This window comes from Momordica charantia, assembly GCF_013281855.1.
Source record: "Momordica charantia cultivar OHB3-1 chromosome 5 unlocalized genomic scaffold, Mcharantia_2.0 BLBB01000005.1, whole genome shotgun sequence".
NCBI lineage: Eukaryota > Viridiplantae > Streptophyta > Magnoliopsida > Cucurbitales > Cucurbitaceae > Momordica > Momordica charantia.
In genome coordinates, this window is record NW_028275163.1 from 3599268 (window position 1) to 3621870 (window position 22603).

Here is a 22603-nt window from a genome sequence, read left to right on the forward strand (position 1 = left end):
CCCGCTAATCCCGCGACGGTTACACCCGGTAATCTCGGGACCGACGGTTACACCCGATAATCACGCCGCTGACAGTAGTTCACATCGGCCCCCACCGAGCTTCCCGATAGGTCGGACCTTGGCCAGGTTCACCTCGGCCCTCATACTTAGCATCTGTCAATGCTAGCGGTGGTGATCTCGGGCATCCGAGCTGGGCATGACTCATGAGTCATCGTGGAGCACCAATAGGGGTCCTCCACGTGTCCAGGGTATTCTCTCTCCAAACAGGTTGGAAGAGGGTGACCAAACTGACCTTCCAAAATTAAATTTCAGAGTTTTAATGGAAACGTGACATATTATTATTTCCTGTATGTTAAGGGATCAGTCATCTTTTATTAAAGCTTTTCGCAAATAATAATTATAATTAATGCAAATAAAAGTCGTCTTCCAATTATTAAAAAAAGAAAAAAAAAACGTTGGATGGGAGGTGACTGATATGCGTCTATTTTATTTATATTGCATTAATTTTTAAATTAATTAATTAGAAAGTAGGTAAATGTTGTGTTGGACACTTGGACTTGGGCTTTCAATTAATTCCCTAACTTTCATCTCTTTCTTTTTCTCATGTCTAATACAAGAATTTCAATAATGGGATAATGGATATTTAGAAACGAAGTATGAAATATTAATAGCTCTTAAAAAAAAACACACACATATATATATATATTAAATTTTGTTACGGTATATGAATTTTTTAAATGTCAATTTTTAATTGTGAAACCTTTAAGAACGTAACTATTTTTGTCTTAAACTTTTCTAATACCTCGAGAGTACATACTTAACATGTGAGGGTGGGGATTCCAACTCACGATTTTATAGTTAGAGACAAGTGCCTCAACTCATTGAAATAAGCTCAACTTGTGGTTTCCCATTGGTCTATTTTTTTATTATGTTTAATTAATATTGTATTTTCTTAAGCATCTACATAAATGACATGAATAAATATTCATAAATCAATCTCAATTTTAAATTAATATAAAGCACAAAAAAATGGCATACTTATGCTACATTGAACAAAACGAGGAATTGTAACATTTTTAAAAGCCAATCTCAATTTTAAATTAATATGAAACACCAAAAAACGCTGCATTGAACAAAAACGGGAAGTCGTAACATTTTTTAAAAATACTTATTAAATTTGAAAAAATTTTAATGGCAGAAAAGTTGTCATATTTGTAAATATAGCAATATTTTGAAAATAAGACAATCTTTTAAAAAAATTTCCCATGATTATTTAGACATTTCAATGTAGTTGTTTTTTTGTTCTCATATATCGCTCCTTTTACGTTTATTAGTCTATTAGTGATAGTCGTTACTAGTAATAGATGCTTGTTAATAATATGGTATAGCGATGATAAATGTCTATCATTAATAGATTGATAGATGTTTCAAGACTATTTTTTAACTACAGTTTGGGTTGAATTTTTGTTTTTGTTTTATTCTGTTTTTTGTTTTGGCTATATTTACCGCATTTGCAATTAGTACAACATATGGGATGGGGATCGAACTTACAACATTTTGATTTGAGGTATATGTCAATTACTGTTGATGTATGCTCGCTTTGATCTTTTTTTCATCTTTTATTTGATTCAGTGAAGTAGATGAAGAAAGATGCTATTGACATTAAATAATTTCTAAGTCACCGACTTTATCGAATTTATCACTACTTATTTTTAGGCAACTGTTATGACCCACTTTTTTCAAGTTGACATTAATCCCCATACATGGGACCAAAATCTTCATAGGATAACTACGTTATAAATATGTTAACAATACAATTTTGTTTTCAACGTTTTAAAAAATTCAACTTTTAGTCCTTATATATTTCATACTGTTCATTCTAGAGTTGGATTGAGAACATTTTATCTATTAAAAGTAAAGTTTTTAATGTAATTTCTTTTAATAGGTAAGAATAGATTTTCAAACTCATAATTTTTTATAAGAGATATATGTCAATTAATACTCAGTTATGTTTGCTTTGACTTTTTTAATGTAATTTTTGTATTGCATTCCAGAAAAAAACACGGAAAGGATGAAATTCTTACGAGGAATATAGCAGTTGTCACATTTAACAATATTATTAATGAATTATAATGAAATAGAGCTAATCTAAATCCTAGTTCAACGTTATAATAATAATTATAATTATGTGCTCTCTTGATTGGAGATATATGTCAATTACCACTGAACTATCCTCATTTTAACTTCAAAACCATATAGTTATCTAAATTTTAAAAAATCAGAAGAAGTTTTTCCATATCTTTTGCTTTGGTATATGCGACAATATTGTGGTTAGAACTTCACAATCATGCCTTGTACAATTCTAGAAGTTAATAAAAGTGAGTGATGAGAGACCCATTTCGTGTAGTCCTCAATTCTTCTCTAACTTCTCCAACTTTTTGCTTAAATTAAGCAACCCTTTCTCTAAAATACAATAACACCAATAGTATAAGTTAAAAGGTAAAATAAATAAGATATGTATATACTTCTTTCTTATTACAAATATAATTCAAAAGTAATAAAATGATAAAAAGAAAGCACTTTATTACTTAACTAAAAGAAATATTCTATCAAATTATATTTTTGGTTGTATTAGTATAGTTTTACATTAATAAATTTACTTAATAAATAATTCTTAAATGTTGTTGAATTTCCCATAATTTTTTTTAATGTTGTTGTCGCGAACAATAATGAAGGGGAGTAATATAAAAAGTTTCCCTGACCTGACACTAAAAAAAAGCTTCATCTAATTGATATATAACGTCTTTTTTTTCTTTCAACAATATGTGGATGTGAGGATTTGATCCTCTAACATTCTAGCCAAGGTTACAATGTGTTAACTAGTTAAGTTTTTTTTAGTACAACATGTGGGGGTGGGAGAATTCGAACTCACGACTTTCTAGTCAGACATAGGTGACTTACTTCATTGGACTATATTAAGGTTGGCTATTAACCATTTTTTTTTAATACAACAATTTGAGAATACGAGAAATTGAACATTCGATCTCAAAGGAAGGAAGTTTATGCCAACAAAATAGAACAAAATAAAAATGTATAACGTAAAACTTATGAATGTGGTTAAAACTCTTTTAAATTATAAAAGGTAAATAGATGAATCGGATAAAATTAGGGAAGATGTTAGGGTGGAAAAGTAAAAGGAAATAACCCTGATGGATGACTCATTGATCCAAAGGAGTTCAAATCCATGATGATAACCTAGGTTAAGAATTAGTAATTTCTGTATTTTCCGTTATCAAATGTTGCAGAATCAGACGGTTATCATCATAAGATAAAGAGATTAGATACTCGTGGATAAAAAAAAAAAGCGAATTTGGAGGAGGTAGCTCAATTTTGGGGTGCGTAAAAGAAGGAAGGAGAATAAATTGGTGGGCTATTGGTTGGAAGTTTAGAGTAGGAGCAATTAATATTTAGGAAATAGAAATTAGAAATGGGGGTTGTACTTAGAAATTAGAAGTAACAGTTGTCACAAATTAATTGTATGTTTGGATTGGACACGCCAATTACGTTCGTGGGACAAAGTCTACGTGTATCAAAAGTCAAACCCAGCAACCTTCGTGTCGTATGGGATTCCATACCCTCTCGCCGTCCTCCACCCTTCTTTTCACACCCCAACTTTGACCACTTTTTCTCTCTCTCTCTCTCTCTCTCACTCTCTTCAATTTGCTACAAATTAAATTAAAGAGCAAACTTTGTAACAACACCGGTGTGGTGTTATGCCGAAAATACTTTGGTGCTTAACTCAAGTAACGAGACTGGATTGTGTTGAGCTGAGCTTAATGTGTAGATATGAGACTCTGCTGTATCGATTTGTCAGTTGTGCAAAGACATATTGCAGAGATAATGTCCAACACAATTTTGTCAAACTAAGATGGTTCCTCGATTGATCACTCTTGAAAGATTTGGTTGGAAATTTTCAGAGACAGGTATCTATTCCTATTGAGTTAAGTTCATGTTGGCATCTTCGAACCTAATTATGAATTATACTTACTTTTTGATTGATCAACAGATATCTCAAGTTGACCAAAGTTATATTTTTTTTTATAAATAGGAGAGAAAAATATATAAATAAAGAGAAAATAAGTCTTTAATTTTAAATTTTAAAAGTTAAGTAATTATCATGGAAAAGTATTATTTCCTAATTATTTGATTTCTTTTTCATGATAAGTAACTATTTTTGTTCTTTAATCTTATTTAGAGAAAAGATCCACCGATAATATATTTATTATTATTATTTATATTTGTGAGTATCTAAGTCAATTTTTTTATGATATTACATTGTAATAGCACATAGGAGTAGGAGTAGGATTCGCACTAAGAGGTTGATATATCTGACCTTTAAGGATTAACAAATAACACCCTATTGCTATTTCCTAAAGAAAGGAGAAAAGAACCCTATTAATCCTCTTAATCACACTTGTTTCCTAATCCCATTCAATTAATATTATTAACACATAATTAGAAAGACGGGGAGAGAGATGCATTTAATTTGATGTTAATTAAGGTGAGACATATGGAGGCAATGCGTAGGACACACTCAAATTAAATTGATAAGGACACCTTCAATTAAAATCAAAAGTTGGAATCCATTTCAATTCAACTCCAACCAATTATCTGGATGTATATTTATATATAAAATATTTTTTAAAAAATAGCATTATTTATGAGAGATATATTTTTACTATATTACAAGAGAAAAAAAATTGCATCATAAATAAAGATGAATATCAAACCATTTATATCAATCATATCATTCATACTATAATATGAACACTAAATAAATTTCAAGCTTATAAAAGATTTACTTTTAATAATATCATCAATCCCCCAATCATGGATATGTAGGTTAATAAATAGGATATTTTTTTACTGTAGAAAAGAAATAGATATTTCCCCACCTAGCAAAATTGAATGGGTTGGCTAGACATATTTAAATTGCATACCCATTTAAATAAAATCTCAAATTAAATTAGGTACCCTACAACTGTGTATCAATTTGGGAGTGGTGTCCCAATTTAGATGTCCCTATTTTTTCATTGGATACTCGTTTGAATTTTTGGATTTTGATACCATATTAATATTCATAGGTATTTTATCTCAAATCTAATTGGTAACGAGAGAAGTATCCACTTATACTATAAACCTTTGTTAGATATCTTATCTTTTCAATGTGGGATCCTTAACAAGACTTTCTCTCTAATCGGCCTTGACACCTATAAAAGAGATAAGACCCCACCTCACAAGGTAAGTCTAGAATCTATCACTCAATGCTCAATGCGCTCTCCGTTTTCATCATCTCTTCTGATTTACTAACTTCACCGTCAGAGGACATTAAACAGAATACCGTATTGGTTCGAGGTATGCTGTAGATTGACTTATCTCATAGCCCTATCAAAAGATGCATAGACCCGCTGGATAACGTCATCAACAAGTTAAGTTTAAAAGAGGGAAAAATAAAGGTGATGTTATTTATATCTTTAATGCTTCGGCAAAGAAAGAAAGATGGTACAATGGTATCTGATTGTTGTTGTTTTATGAAAATTTGTATATTTTTTAAAATTAGAAGCACATTAAGGGAATATTTAGTATGCGGAAAAATGGAAATATATGAAGCTTGAGAAGTTAGAGACTAGAGAGTACTGACTTGGAAGTTTGTGTCTAAATATGAACGTTTTGGTCATATCCAGAAGTTGGGTGGTTAAGTTCGACTCTTTAAATTATAAAAATTAATTTTTATTGATAAAATATGCCTCTATTCATTTTATTTCTTCATTAATTGCATGATAAGATAATTACATAATTACATTACTCATTATTATCTAAAAGTCTTTGAGATATTTACATAAATAATATAAAATAAACATGTTTGAAAAAAAAAAAGACCTAATACAAACCAAACTCAAACTTAAAAATAATAATGTCTAAACTTATGTTTATATTTAAAAATAAATAAAAGGTTGAGATATTTTTTTTAAATACATATTAAATTTATCATATGCCTATTCTTTTTAGTACAATATGTGAGGTGGGGATCGAGTTCATAATCTATTGATTTGAGATATATGTCAATTACCGTCGAGTTATTCTCATTTTACCATTCAAACTTATGATTTAAAATTAAAAAAAAAAAATTTGATACCTGAGAATAAGAAAATGAGGTGATTAAATATGTAAGATTTGGCAATCCACTCTACACTTTCCATCTAATGGCCGACGCGTAGTTTACCAACGTACGGTATTGCTTTTTGACCACTAAAATTTGACCACATCAGCAATACCATCCGACAAATCGCACAGTTAGAAGTAGCTGAGCCAAAAAAAAGAAAAAAAATCGTTCAATATTTACATATTTCTCATTTCCAAATAATAATAATAATCTCGAGATTATAATTCGACAATTAGGGGCACTTAAGAAAAATTATTCGTATATTTAACATAATGTATATTTAAAAATTAATCTCGAGGCAACAATTCCGTAAAGTTAAAAGAAAATTAGCTCCAAGTGGAATTTTTATTTTTTTATTTTTTTCAAAAGTCCTCTCAAATTGCAAAATTTATTCCTATGTTTGACATCATGTATTATTATTCTTTTTTTATATAAGAAAATTATTATTATTCTCTCCCTTTTTTTCGGAAGATCAATATCATTTTGGAACGTAACAGAAAACAGGATTGTTACAGTAGTACAAAATTTTAATCTGAGAAATTATTTCTTTTTTCTTAAATAAAGATTTTTTTTCCCAAAGTGTAGTAATTGGCGTATAGGCTTAAATTAAATTACTACCTATTTTGATTCATTTTGATATTCGTATTTTTAAAATGTCTACTTTAATTTTGTCCCTTTAACTATTATTCAAGATGTCTATTTTAATCTATATATTTTTTTAAGTTGCAATTTTAGTCATTGTTTAAAAAAATTTAACACAAATTTTATACTAACAAAGAAAATAATTTAATACAAAATTATGACTACATTTCAAGAAATTTATTGAGTATAGCATCAAGTTGAGAGATTAAAAAGAAAATGAATTTACTAACAAATTTACTTTTTAATTGTATAGTCTATAGACACTAAAATAGATATTTCGACGGTACAGAAATTATAATAGACAAAACTGAAAATATAAAGATCAAAAATATATTTTTAATAAATATGAAGACCAAAATAAATTTTGAAAGTAGACAATTACAGATTTTCCTTTTTTTTTTCCCCTCCAATTCAGTCAAATTTTATTATAGTTACTGGGTTATAACTACTAAGTTTTAATTGCAATAATTTCTCAAATTTTGTTAGAGTAGTTCCTCATATTAAAATTTCGAATGCGTAACCATAACAAGATGTGATTTTTCTGTGTTTCATTGCAATAATTACAAAACATAAATTTATTAAAAAATCATAATCTTTCATTTTCTTCTTCAAACAGAGAATAAATGCGACTTTTTATGTTTGATTTGCATTTGATTTAGAATAAGTGTAAGTTTTAAAAAAAATACAAATTTTATTTATGCTTTTTATATAAATGCTAAGAAAAATATATAAATTAAATTTTTTTTCTATTTTAAGTTACAAGGTCTATTTTTAAAATTGTGTCTAATAGATCATTGATCTTCAAAGTATAAAATTCTAAGTTTTAAATTTTATTTCTAATAGGTCCTTGTACTTTAAAAATTACTCAGACTTTCAAATTTGTGTTTAATAGGTCCATAAATGTAAAAGATAATTTGAAAGTTGAGAGACTTATTAGTCAAATTTTAAAGTTGAGACTTATCAAACTAAAAGTTCAGAGACTAACTTTGTAATTCATCTTTTTTTATTTTTCCTTTTAGTTAAGGGAAAAATTTACGGTATTACAGCATCAAGACTCCTTCCATTTACTACTCCTACTCAGCATTGTATTATTAAAATCGACGCAAGCATTTTACTTAGTTTAAACAAAAGAATGTAGAGTATTCTCGTAGAGCTGAAATTTTTCCTTGATAAAAAATATACATCTCAACCAAATTAACGTTTTAGAGACTAAACTTGTAATCCACCATTTTATTTTAAAAAAGTTCAACAACACGTGAAGGCGAGGATCAAACTTCCAACCGTTTGGTCTTAAAAGAAAATATATGGTAATATTCGAGCATGGATACTCCTTCATTCATTGCTTGCCATGTCAACATCGTACTAAATTCGATGTCGGGTTCATCAATCTTCGACATAAAAAAAATATTTATAAAGATAAAATCATAGCGTGTATAAAGGAAGTACAACACTCTTACAGTAGTGAAACTCTTTTTTCGTTCAAGGATATGTACATTAACCAAGTGAAGTATGTCACAGGGTATGCCACGTATTTATTGTGTAGCATTATTATTATTATTATTATTAGTTGGGTTTCCCATGGCAAGAGTTTTGGAGAGTGGAGACAGTCCTGTCTCGGTTGGCAAATTGAATGCCCTTCACAATTAAAAGTTCGTTGGGGTAGTTGCATCCTCCCCCCTCCCTCTCCCCCCTTCACACTTTTCGCCCCCCTTTTTAAATTCTCCGATCCCCCATTTCAACTTCAACTTCAATTCCAATTCCAATTTCAATTTCAATTTCCTCTGTTTCCTCTGCTCCAATGGCGGACCTCCCCAATTTCCTCTTGTCCGTCAGGCTCAAATATGTCAAGCTCGGCTACCACTACCTGATCTCCAACGCCATGTACCTCCTCCTCCTCCCGCTCCTCGCCGCCGCCTCCGCCCATCTCTCCACTCTCCAGTTCCACGATTTCGTCCGTCTCTGGAACGACCATCTCCGCCTCAATCTCGTCTCCCTCACGCTCTGTTCTTCGCTCATCGTCTTTCTGGCCACTCTCTACGTCATGACACGTCCCCGGAAGATCTACCTTCTGAATTTCTCCTGCTACAAGCCCGACCCGGCCCGGATGTGCGGGCGGGGCACGTTTCTGGGCCGCTCCGAGCTCACCGGGAGCTTCACGGACCAGAATTTGGGGTTCCAGAAGAAGATTCTGGAGCGGTCGGGTCTCGGGGAGAAGACGTATCTGCCGGAGGCGGTGATGCGGGTGCCGCCGAATCCTTGTATGGCGGAGGCGCGGAAGGAGGCGGAGGAGGTGATGTTCGGCGCCATTGATGAGCTGCTCGGGAAGACGGGAGTGAAGGCTAAGGACATTGGGATTCTGGTGGTGAATTGTAGCTTGTTTAATCCCACGCCGTCTCTGTCCGCCATGATTGTCAACCATTATAAGCTTAGAGGGAATGTTCTGAGCTATAATCTTGGTGGCATGGGCTGCAGCGCTGGCCTCATCTCCATTGATCTTGCTAAGCAACTCTTGCAGGTTTCCCTCTTCTCTCTCCCTCACTAGTCGATCAAATTTACGTTTCATAGCACCTCACCGATACAACCATTATTAAATATTTGACGACTTGTTACTTCTTGAAAACACTTTTTTGTTTTTATACTAGTTGTCAAATATTTAACGGTCGGATGGACAAGATCCCTCCTTAGAGCAAGTATTTTCCCCCATTAAAAGACCCTTATTAAATTTAATGTTTGAAACTAAGCGATAAAAATATTAAAAAAAATTTAAAAATGGTCAATTTTTTTATGAGGTTAAGCGTAGAAATAGGTCATAACCAATCACGACCGAATATTTTCTAAAAAAATTTGTAGCTATTTATCATAGTTTCTCTTCATCTTCTATCTGCATTTATGACCTTTTAGTTGTCATTTTTTTAGGGTGGCAAGTAATAGATACTTACTACAAGTTTTATTTAAAATTGATAATTAAGAGAGACCGAGGAGTATTATTCCTTTCTCTTTGCAAAACATATTTTTTTTTCTACTTTTTTTTTTGGAAGATTGGAGTTAATTTTAAAAAAAAATTAAGGAAAAAAAGTATTTAAAACTATTTGTGGAAAAAAGGTAACTTTTTTATTTTGTGTTTGTGTTAATTTATTTGAGTTTTCCATGAACGAAATGAGAAGTAAAATTACTAAGATATTTGCCGCTGTGATTTTTTCTTTAAATATCTCATATTTTTCTTAATAATAATAATAATAATAATAATATTATTATTATTATTATTATTTTGAAAAGTTCATATAATTAATGAGTCTGAAGGTCAAAGTTGTACACAAAATTTACTAACGTTGGGTGGGTGCCTTAAAGAACTTTACGCCGTCCAGTGTTTTATTTACCTTTTTTTTTAATGAGGAATAAAGAGCCATTTATTTTTTGCTAGATTTAGCGTGCTCTTTTCGCCAATACAAGTTTCAATTAATGTCGGACATATAATTTCTATATATATATAACGAGTTTAAAGATAGAAAATCTTAATCACTCTCTCGTAAATGATTTTAAGTAATGGGAGGTAATTCACATTCTTATAAATGAATAAATCAGCATTTAATCAATTAATTACAAATGAATCATTTATTTTTATTAACTTTTGAATTGAAAAAACAGGTGCACCCAAATTCTTATGCCCTAGTGGTGAGCATGGAGAACATCACTCTGAATTGGTACTTCGGCAACGACCGGTCGATGCTGGTGTCGAATTGCCTGTTCCGGATGGGCGGCGCGGCCATCCTGCTGTCGAACCGGCCGGGCGACCGGCGGCGGTCCAAGTACCAACTGATCCACACGGTGCGGACCCACAAGGGCGCGGACGACAAGTGCTACAACTGCGTGTTCCAGCAGGAGGACGAGACGGAGCGCGTGGGGGTGCGGCTGTCGAAGGATCTGATGGCGGTGGCCGGCGAGGCGCTGAAGACGAACATCACGACGCTGGGCCCGCTGGTGCTGCCGATGTCGGAGCAGCTGCTGTTCTTCGCGACGCTGGTGGCGAAGAAGATCCTGAAGATGAAGAAAATAAAGCCGTACATCCCGGATTTCAAGCTGGCGTTCGAGCATTTCTGCATCCACGCCGGGGGGAGGGCGGTGCTCGACGAATTGGAGAAGAATTTGGATCTGAGCGAGTGGCACATGGAGCCATCGAGAATGACGCTCAACAGATTTGGGAACACTTCGAGCAGTTCTCTGTGGTACGAATTGGCCTACGCCGAGGCCAAGGGCAGGATCCGGAAAGGGGATCGGACCTGGCAGATTGCTTTCGGGTCGGGTTTCAAGTGCAACAGCGCCGTCTGGCGGGCCCTCAGGACCGTCGATCCGGCCAACGAGAAGAACCCTTGGATGGACGAGATTCATCAGTTCCCTGTTGAGGTCCCCAAAGTGGCCCCCATTGAGGCCGTTGATACTAATTTCTAAATAATTCTTTTGAGGGAGGCCATTATTGTTGGTTAAATGAATTGATTAAAGTGGATACCCAACTTTAGTTAATATGGGCAACTTTTTTTTTTCTTTTTTAAATATTAATGTTCTCTGTCTTTGTTGTTCATATTAGTAGCTTATGGTTGTTTTTCTTAAAAAAAGAAAAGAAGGAAGTGTGATATTCAGTCAATTTCTGGACCCATTGTTTTATTTTTTACTTTAGATTGTTATACTCTTTTATGGTTCCCTTTTTTACTCTCACTAAAATCATGCTACATGGATAATTTATAGCTCAGCTAATAACACCAGCCAAAAAAGATAGTGAAAAATATACATAATCGTAAAAAACTCCTTCACAGATTTGACCGTCATATTGTAGGCCAACTTGTTCATATTGTAGTTGAAAGAAACTCTTTCGAAACAACAAAAATAAGTTCGCTGGGAAGGTTGAATATCAAGTCAAGACATAAAAAAGAGAACCTGCATTATTTTTTTAGTAGAAAATTTTAATGTCATTTAGTTCAGTTGTCTTCTAATTTCTATAATTTATTAATAAATTCACGTAAGTTAATCCAAATATATAGAAAAACAAAAAAAAAACAAAAAAACAAACAAAGAGTAGATTTTTATAATAGTTCAACCACCAAACCAACACAATTTGAAATATACATACCAAAATAGAATACATTTAGAAGTTGATAAAGTTGATAAATGTAAACCTACTTTATATGTTCCACATGCAAATCTCAAGGCGATAATGACAAGTTCCAACCATTACCATTTGTCTGCCCTTTTCCGTAAGCAAAGACAAAAAGAGGATGTGTAAACAGTCAACTTATAGATATCAAAAAAAATATGATTTACGAGATTCCAGGAAATAGTTTTTATACAAGATCTATAAAAATAACCATGAAAAAATTACTATAAAAATGACCTATTTTATTAAAATTTATACCCCTAATGTCAATGTTAAAAATTACAAATCCTACCTACACTAAGTGGTCCAGTTATAAATGATATTTCACATATCAATGTTAGCAATCAACCATAGATATTGAGCACTCTAGCATGAAAATAGAAACAAATTACAAAATGAGCAGTACAAATGACTGAGAAATACGGACTCCGCAGGTGCAATAGCTCGAATTTGATACCCCAATAAGCTAATATTTACATTTTATAGTAATGATGAAGTTCGAGTTCTTCACTTGATTCGGTAGCTGAGTACTAGTCATCTCGATCATAGATGAATACAACGATTGATGGTAGGGTACTACAGATCACATGCCCCATACTCCTTGAGCAGCAGCAACTTTATTGTTAGGTCTCGATGTTAGTTCATACAATATCCTCGCAAACGTATCAGAATATCTGCCATCTGAAAAGAGTATTTCTGCAAATGCATTTTCGTATACTAGAAGTAGAGCCCTGTTCTGCGGCTCAGATACAAGACTCTCCAATATCATTGCGGCCTTCCTGCATATTTCTGGAACTGGATGAGGTGTCTTGATTACTTTAAGAAGCCGGTCGATTGCCCTAAGTTGAAGGATGAGGAGAAAACAGCAAAAATATTTAGGAAAGAACTAGAGGTTTATATGGCTCTTTATAAAGAAGTCGATAATTACCATCGCTCACTTGCTAGCTTTATTCTGCAGTCCATGTTAACTTCGACGAGGTTATACAGTGCACCAACAGCTGCTGCTTGTGCATCTAATGCTGGGATGCTCATAAGGTCGACTAAACGCTTGTGTATCTAATAGAATTCAATAAAACCTTGTTATGGTCTGGCATGCATCATGATGGAAAAGAAGATAGTGAGCTATATGGGTTTACCGGAGACAGACCTGGGGAACAAAGGGAAGAAGGAAAGGCTCATTATCAGGATTTATTATTAATCGTCCAAGTAATTCTGCGGCAGCACAGTGCCAAACTTTGACAGAGGATCCCAGCATTCCCATGATGGCTTCACCTGCTCGTTTCTCACTGGTAAAAAATATGAAGCACAATTATTAGCATGAAATCAGCAATCAGATGAGCCTAAAAGATCATAGTAGATCAAAGTTCTTACGTTATTTTGATGTAGGATGGTTTCGATGAGCTAAAGATACGAAGATCTAGCAACGGAGCTAAATTCACAATTGTCTCTAGGGTGTTTGTGACAAGTTCCTCATCCTCTGTCAACAATTAGAGCTTTCAGACGTATTCTAGACAACAGTACACGTGTAAACACTTAAGACTTCAAACGCGACATTCTATGCTGATGAAACGAAATTGTCTACATGAAACTCTTTCATCATATATTCCTATGCAAAGGGACATGTCGTCAAACTCTAAAAGCACTGCTCATAGGGTCATAAACTTATAAACTTCTCACCTGTAATATGATCTTCTATACACTGAAACACTGTTTCCAAAGTATGTCGATGTTGGGCCATAATAACTTCATTCTCTGGCATGAAAGAAAAGTTTCGAATGATATTTGAGGCAGAAACAGCACACTGCTGTCTTTCTGCTCGTCCTTCGTCATCCAGATTAAATAGACCATCTTCATCAAGCCACCAATGTCGAGGAGATGGTTTCGGAGCATGACTCATTGTCTCTGGAACTGAAGAACCAGGTCTCAGGCTGCCAGGCAAAATTTATGCTCTATTTAGAATTAATATTCAGTAAACAATGCAATGTAATACATTGAGAACAAATGAAACAATAGCAAATAATCATTTTACACATACCCGTTCGAGCCCAATGCCTCAAATTCATTCCCAAATCCCGTTACAGAAGAATTTGCACCTAATGTTCTCACCCTTGGCTTCTTTACAAGATCCCTTGGAAGCGCTATATCACGCCAGTCATCGATCTGCTTGACGTAACATCATAATATCCTTTATCTCGGGATTTACTTGAACACTCGAACAATTACAATCACAATTCTAATTTTGCCACTTTCAAAATTATATACTATGAGAAAAATGGAACACAGTAGGACAATAAAATCCCCCAATAGGATGCTCGATATCATATGTTCATAGTAACAGAAGGCGCTAGAAAATGACTAAGAGGGGTTATGTAATACATACAACTTGTAGAAGAGCATCAAGAAGGCCGGGAATTTTAGCCAGGGGAGTAGAGTCTTTGCGCATATCATCCTTCTCTTTGAAGGAGAGCAGAGTGAGAGTGTTCAATGCCCACGTCAATTCACTCTTCAATCCACTCTGTAGAGCCAACACTATCCTTTTATTGTTTTGATCTGCTCGAGCGATCAATTTTAGGGATAGAAAAAGGAACTTAATCAAAGAATCGTCTCGAACTACAAAATTGAAGACTTAACTTCCGGCTTATTTTCCGCAAAGTATGAATAGAAAAGAAAAGGGCTGAAATTAACTGACCTGCGAAGGAAGTATGAACATGGAGAGAAGGGCCAAGGTGTGCCGATGGAGCCAAGGTCTCGGCAGCGGCTGCAGCGGCGGCGTTGCTGCTCGAACTGCCGAATGGACGGCCGCGCTTCGCCGGAGGCGCGGAGCCACCACCAACATTTCCGCCCAACTTGCTCTGCTCTCTCTTCTGCATCGCCCGTTTTGTTGCCACTGAACTTCGACGGATTCGGCAACGGCGATCCGACGAGATCCGGTCCGGTAACAAATCGGAAGCTGGAAATCAAATTTAGGGCATCGATACAGCAGAATGAATCCACCCGCCACCCACCAAGATTAATGAGTGGACCGCGAAGGGCCCATAAATATACGGAGGCCCAATTCATGAACCTATTTTTGTAAGGCCCAAATTAATGGGCTTCGGAAGTAACCCAAACCATGCTCCGATGCAGAATTTACCGGATATGCCCTTTCATTCACAATAATTTTCGATATTATCCTCAACTGCAGTTTATTTAAGTTTAAAATTTTATATTAATTTGATTGCAAATATTTTTTATAGTTCAATAATTATAAGGTGAGAGATTGAACCATGACATTTGGAATGATAATACTCAAAATTATGTACAAATTAAAGAGGTTTTTTTTGTTTTTTTCCCTTTTAGTAGTAAGTTAGAGAAAGGGCATTTATGAAAACTTTCTTCACAAAGAACACTTTTCAGGTCAATGGAAAAATATAGCAAATTTCATTAATTAATAATTAAAAAACAGTACCAAAAGCATAAATTTTGTTTTAAAAAAATAAAGTGAAAATTGAAGCTGTTTGATGTAACTAAAATTCACATATGAATATATCTTTTCCCACCTTTTTATAGCTTCTACGAAGACATTTCATGCTAACTGTCGAGCTATTTGAACGCGTTTATTTTCGTATTTGTGAATAAAAACGTTTATTAAAAAATATATATGAAATTAGAAGGGGACACGTGTCAACAGAAAATGTAACAATAAAGATATGAAAAGAAAAAGTAAAAACAATAAAATTTAATTAAAAAAAAAGATTAAGGGACCACATGTCGCACAGCGACTTGAGAAGTGAAAAGTCCAAACTCAAAGGGATAACCACTTTGAATATAGAGTACGTTTGGGCCGACATGTCCAATCATAATCGGATAAGGCCGAAACTCTGAGGAGCCCATCTCCTTATTATTATTATTTATTTTATTTTTACATAACCAAGTACCAACATGTTTATTATTACTTTATTCTAAAATAAATGCTTCAGATAATATCAACACAATTCCATCTACCGTAATGATTTTGAAATAATAATAGTAATAATAATATGTCAATTTTTGTAAACATTTTCTATATAGCATAAAAAGAATAAATGAATAATCGTATGCAGCTTCATGGCCTATTTTGGCATCCCAATTCTGCATCCTTCATATATTGCATGAATCACAACGAATCTATATGGGTATATATATATATATATATATATATATATATATATATATAATTTTTTTTTTCTTTTTTTTTACATCAGATCCGAAAGAATATGACTTATAAGAAAAATTGATTAATGAAGAAAATTTTCATGTGCTTGGTAATTGGTATTAGCAACAAAGAATCTAACATAGGTGATGATTTCTTTTAGAACCATAACTAGAGATCTAATTAGGTGAGTAAAATGCAATATGTGCATTTTTTTTTCTCAACTATACCTGCTTTATATGGGGAATTTTTTATTCCTATTCTATCATCCCTATTTCCAAATGAATTTTTACTATATCCTCAAGTAATACAAAATAAATAAATAAATGCATGAGAAGTAGTATTGTCCAGTTGTTTTGAAAATTTATGGAGATCGACACGGTTTAAGTGTTTTAGACATGAAAAGATTTAAGAGTGTTTCGACACTTTGAAGTGTCTTGCTGTGTTCTTGTAAATTTTAAAAACAATTATAAATATTACTAATTTTGTATAAAAGAACTATAAATTATTATTATATACAAAAAAAAAATTATAACCAATGTTTACATTATATCAATAAACTTGAAACAACTTCAAAAATAACAAGTATAGCTCAAATAGATAAGATATCTTAATACTATTTTAAAGGTCGATGGTTCGATACCACGTTCTGTAATTAAAAAAGGAAAAAGAAAAATCTACAAAGGTTTGGAAAACTTTTAGTAGTATTCCGCATCTCATTTTTCAAATTTGATCAGTCATGGTAGGTTCGAGAAAAATGTATATAATTCAAGCAGTAATTCCAACCAAACTACTTCGACTCAAAATAATATATATATATATTTTTTTGGGTTAACTCAGCCAAACTCATATATACTTAAAAAGTACCAACCCAAATTGTACCGAGTCAATACAATTTTGTTGGATTAATCACTTTTTTGGGATCGACAAAATTTCGAATTTTCCCCCCACTTTCTTAGTAAAATATTTGGAGTGTGTCCACTAAAATTTTAAAATATATAAATATACCAGAAAAAATAAAAGTAAAGCCAGAAAGCATATTCCAAGGAATAAATAATCCACGTGCTAAAAAAAAAAAAGAAGAACAGGGAAATTACTAAAAGGACACCTGCACCTTATCCCTCTCTCTTACATTTTAATCTAATTAATTTATTTATATCGTGTGGCTCAGGAGAATAGATAAAAATCAAGTTTACACCTTCCCAAGCAACCTCCAAATTTTAAAAAGTTTTTTTAAAAAATAAAAGTAGTAGGTGGAAGGTTGCTTTCAGCAGTGTACAATAATAATAATGATTATTATTATTATTATTAAAGAAGAAAAAATTTATTAAGAAAGAAAAAAAGAAAAGAAAATAAAGGACCCCACACCTTCTTTAAATAGTTCTTGTCTTCTCAGCTCTTTAGTAACCGACCCTACCCACTCCCCTCAAAAGTATAACATACAATGATATGACATTATAACCCTTCCTTTTTCCCCCATCTTTTTTTTTTTAATTTCAAATTATTTCCTTCCATTAAAATAAATAAAAAAGAAAAAAGATACCCGATCCGCTTCTGCAATCTGCACTTCAATTATTCAAATTCGATTTCCTTATTTAAATAAATAAAGAAAAAAAAAAGTAGTGGCAGAACTTTTAAGATTTTCGAAATAGGGAGGGGTAAAACGGTCAAAACGGCGGAAAGATGGGCAGTTAAATTAATTAGAGCTGAAACGCGAGGATAGAGGGGAGAGAATATCACGCCGTTCTAATGAGTTCATTTACCGTCACGCCCTTCGAGACTCCACGATGACTGCCGTCATCCATTCTCCTCTACCCCCCAACTTTTCACTTTATTCCAAAACTTCCCCTTAACATCTCTTATTTACAATTTTCAAATGGTGTGCTTAAAACTTAAAAAATGTGAATTTTTTTAATTTCTTTTTTCAAGATTGCAAAAGGCTAACGTTGCCGTAAATGGATATTGTTTCCCTTCCAGGAAACCAACACATTTCTGATTTCTATTTGTTTAATATTTAATAACAAATATGTATTTTTTCTTCTTTTCAGTTTTGCCATTATTTTAACACAAAATCGAAAGCGAACAAATGAGCCAAAAATTAAAATTATGAGGTATTTATCGGAATATATATTATAATTTTTTTATGTTCATATATATATTTTTTAATCCTGAAAGTTAAAAAGAAAAAAAGGGAAAAAAATCCAAAACTTTTTTTTTTCCTCACGATTTCTCTTTGAGAAGGGAAGCTAATCCGGTGACTATCTTAGCTCCTTTATCCATGCTCTTTGGCTTGATCGCAGGGGGTTGCCACGGGGAAGCAGTTCCCGTCGGCCGTTTATTTTGACCGGAACTTGAAGACGTCGAAGACGGCGATTCGGGATCGCCGGGGACGGTGTTGCTCGGCGCCGATTCCTCATCCTCGCCAAAGATCAACTCGAATTCTCCACAATCGGTGTCTGTTACGAGCGAATCGTTGTGGATTTGGGGTTCGATTTCTTCGGGTTGGGGCTGCTCTGGAGGAGCCTTGGTGGGGGAATCGCCGGCTCTGGTGGGAGGAGAGAGCCATTTCGCTAGCGCGTACTCGGCCTTCCGCCATGGCGGAAAGTGCATACCTTTCTTCTTCAAGCTCTGTCTCGCGGCTTCCGATACGATAGAAACAATTTGTCTGAGACGATCCGATTTTCCGACGAAGACGCAAGGCAGCGTCTGGAGAATCGCCTTGTACGTTCCTGTCGAACGAGCTATCTCGAATTCGGACCTGAAATCGATGTCTATCAGCAATCTTTCTCCATCCACAAACACATCCACGTATTCGTATTCACCTGTAAAACAGAAATTGAAATCGGATTCAGGAAATTGAAAATCGAAAATTGAAAATTCGTCTAAGAAAATTAGGGTTCAGAGTGTGTACCAGCTGGGAAAGAGGGGGATTTGTCCCATTTGGACCTGCAGATGGAGGAATTGTAACCGAGAGAAGAGAGGCCATCAGTTACGATTCTGCGCAAATCGTCTTTTCGTTTGTGAATTTTGTTATGCTTCTCGACGATCTTCGAAGCGTCTGCTAGAAGGTTTCTCTCCGTAACGCTCGCGCAAGGAATTAAACTCTGTAACAAAATGTCGTTTGGTTTGTCAAATAAACTGTGGAAAAGCTCGAATTCCGAAATTTGGAATTTCAGTTAAAGGTATTCTTCGCATGAGCAAGAAAGGAAATGGAGATTTGGGAATGAAGAATGTGGAGGCATTTACCTTGAGCATGTCACATGCATCACCACCAGAAGATCCGGAGGTGATCGATTCACCGAAACCCCCAAACACATCAAATTCGTCATCGGAGCTGTCATTACTGTTGGCGTTGAAGCAATTGCAGCGATTGCGGCCATACTTGACGGCCGCCGGTTGCTTCTCGTTGCTATCCTCGATGAAATTTTGCACCATCTTATCTAAGCAAACAGAGGTCGGCTCGAACTCAGTCCCTACCCCTCCGCCTCCGCCTCCGCCTCCATCTTTGCTGCTAAACTGAGCTGGTTCCCCAACAATAGGCTTCTCTACCGCAGAAATTCTCAGAACGCTCGGAAACGGCCGATCGAAAAGCCTCCTCAGCCGCGATTTGAACACAGGCTTCGCCGAGTCGGTCCGAATCTGTTCCCTCGCCGTCCGAGTATCGATATCAATCGGTTGGATCTTCATCGGAAAAGGCATGACCGAGAAGAAACAAACAAAAAATATCTCCTCTCCCGAATTAAAAAAAGAAGAAAAGAAAAAGAAACTCTTATGACTACGCTTACTGAATCTCTCCTGTCTGCTGCTTCATTTCCAGAGACTGACGACAAACACGGACTGGCATTGAAATTCACAGACTCACAGAAACCAAATCAAAGCAGAAATCAGAAATTGCATGTACATTCAGAATCTCCCACTCCAAAACTTCAAACTCAAAAAGGAAGAACAAAATTACAGCTCCTGAATCAATGTCGCCCTTCCGTTCCACTAATCCATCCACACTCAGATTATCCCCGCAGAAATTGAAAAGAGAATTAAAGAAACCACCAGCAAAATATATACACACACAGAGTCCGGAGGAGAAGAAACCCCCGTAAAAATGGTGGAGCAAGAAGCAAGAATGGAATAGCTTGGTTAATAGGGAAAAGGGGAGAGGGGGGTTAGGGTTTATCTGAGGGGTTTTTCGTGAAAAACGTGACGCCGATGATCGGAGAAGGAAACAGTAAGTCCGGATCTGAAGGGGAGCGTGGTCGGAAAAATCATCTTCCGACGAGGAGGTCGCCGGAGAAGATGAGATTAGGTTGGTGCAGAGAGAGTTTGTAGAAGTGGTCCAGCGAGCAATGGAGTGGGAGAAAACCGGGTCGGAGGGATTTTATAAGGGAAAGAGCGAAGAGGGGTTGCTGAGTGGGCAGGATATTAGCCACGTGGAGTCCTACATGGCAGTAATTATCCTGAAATTGGCAGTTTGCTCGCGTGACAATTATTGCACGCAGTTTTGGGGTCCATGGAGATGGGCCAGATAGGGAGACGTGTCGCGTGGACGAAGCGGTGGGTAGTTTTTTTTTTTTTTTTAATTTATTTAATAAATTAATTGGAGGAAGTGAAAAGCATTGAAATTACAAATACACCCCTCCACTATTATGGAATATCGGGGAGATGCCCCTCGTTTTCCGTGGATATCGAAAGCGATCGTGGCAAATGCGCAAATTTCATTTCCCCAAAGTTTTTCTTTTACGGATGTGGGGAAAGTGGGGACGAGAACGGGGCAAAATTTACGGTGTTAGCAAAAAAATTTCACTCTCCAAAATTAAAATTATATATATTTTTTCTTTTATTTTCTTCTTTCTTAGGAAGACGTTGAGAAAGCAAATTTTTTTATAGAGATTCTCATTTCCCATTTAATTTTAAAATCAATTCTCTCTGTACACTCTCGTTTCTCGTAACAAATCAAAAAAGTACATCAATAGTTGAAGCTTCAGAGCTTCAACAAATTAGTTTCGTTTTAGCATATATTGAATTCTTTTTTCTTTTTTCTCTTTTCTTTTTTCTTAATATTTGGTTGAAAAGTCATTTTCATCATCATGTAGGTACATCAAATTCAAATTTTTTTAAATCATCATCCTAGAGCGAAATTCTTCGGTTGGTCTACCTCATTAACCTTTAAAATAAATGTTTTTTTAATAAAAGTAATGCTTTGGAAATATACGACCTGATAAGAAAATATATGAATTATTTGATCAATTGAAGTATACTTCTACATTTATTTTATAATAAGTGCAAAAGTTTAATAATTAAAATGTAGTTTGAATTTAGATTCGATATAGCTCAACTAACCAATATATTTATAATCTTTTTTATAGGTCAAAGTTTTCAATTCGTACTTGAGTGATATTATCCAGAGCTTTATTACCACGACTCAAACTACAACCTCATGTGAAGGAAATGAAAAAGATTCGCTATCAACTAACTCCTTAAACTTTGAGAGGTGATGACGTTAGTGTTTGGTTAGAAGATTCACAAGACGAAGTAAAGTCTTTAGTTGCTTAGTAAGATGTATATGCATTTGAGTTTGAGTGATACATATAATATTTTAACCTATCCAATCACAATGGATTGGTCTAATCATCGTTGGTACCAGTGAACAGAGCAAAAGACTTAAAAGGAAATAAATCTAATTCAAGACACGATAAATTTTTCTTTTCTTTTTGAAGAAAATGGAAAAAAAATTCTCTTCTCTCTTCCTTCCTACATTCCTCTCTCTTACTCTAAAAAACGATAAGCATGACAATCACAAGATAAAGTATTATGCTTAATACATCATATCAATTTTCTTAACAAGTAAATATCGTTGGGTCATATAGTTGTCTCGTGAGATAAGTCGAGAAGTAGACAAACTAGTCCAATGGAGATGATGTGTCCTAAATTATAAAATAAATAATGGTTAAGAAACAAAAATCATCCCTACCTACGGTTTTGGTATGGGTTATGTGATGAATTATTAGAGAAAATAGGGACAACGTTATAAAGAGGACATAGGCATAGGGTGAGGGCGGGTCACATTTTGCGTATAAGCGGTCAACATTCCTCAAGACTAGGGACCGGTTTATCCAGGCCGCGACATGGGTCCGGTTGGGCCCCGGTTCGGTATACAGAAAATAAATTTTCTTCCCTTGGCTTTACTTTACCTCACCCACCATTTTTCACCGCCCCCTTCATTTACAAGCTTTTCTTTTCCCTTTTTCCCTTTTTTATCTTTTGATTTGGATGGTAAGGAAATAAATACTCGGTTTTAGCTTTTTAGTTTGGTCCCTCGTTTTTTTACTTATTTCGTTTTAGCCCTGATTATATATATTTTAGATCTGTTCATTGAAATAGAATTAAGCAAGGTTTCATTTTCCAATTTTCGAAAGGTTGTTTTTTA

At 34.4% G+C, this 22603-nt stretch overlaps 3 protein-coding genes across 3 annotated transcripts; 1 reads left to right on the forward strand and 2 right to left on the reverse strand.

The window, feature by feature from the left end:
• Nucleotides 1–8600: 8600 nt before the first annotated feature.
• KCS20 (3-ketoacyl-CoA synthase 20) lies at nt 8601–11504 on the forward strand. The gene is made up of 2 exons (XM_022282313.2): nt 8601–9380; nt 10511–11504. Exons 1-2 carry the CDS (start codon nt 8664–8666, stop codon nt 11309–11311), a joined length of 1518 nt encoding a protein of 505 aa, XP_022138005.2. The 5' UTR covers nt 8601–8663; the 3' UTR covers nt 11312–11504.
• A 728-nt stretch (nt 11505–12232) lies between these two features.
• On the reverse strand, nt 12233–15008 carry LFR (ARM repeat superfamily protein). The gene is made up of 8 exons (XM_022282311.2): nt 14701–15008; nt 14392–14561; nt 14047–14171; nt 13689–13939; nt 13383–13488; nt 13159–13297; nt 12940–13067; nt 12233–12850 (listed from the first exon to the last, which is right to left on the reverse strand). Exons 1-8 carry the CDS (start codon nt 14879–14881, stop codon nt 12595–12597), a joined length of 1356 nt encoding a protein of 451 aa, XP_022138003.1. The 5' UTR covers nt 14882–15008; the 3' UTR covers nt 12233–12594.
• Nucleotides 15009–18280: 3272 nt separating this feature from the next.
• LOC111009423 (uncharacterized) lies at nt 18281–20540 on the reverse strand. The gene is made up of 3 exons (XM_022282498.2): nt 19429–20540; nt 19094–19286; nt 18281–19004 (listed from the first exon to the last, which is right to left on the reverse strand). Exons 1-3 carry the CDS (start codon nt 19879–19881, stop codon nt 18403–18405), a joined length of 1248 nt encoding a protein of 415 aa, XP_022138190.1. The 5' UTR covers nt 19882–20540; the 3' UTR covers nt 18281–18402.
• Nucleotides 20541–22603: the final 2063 nt, after the last annotated feature.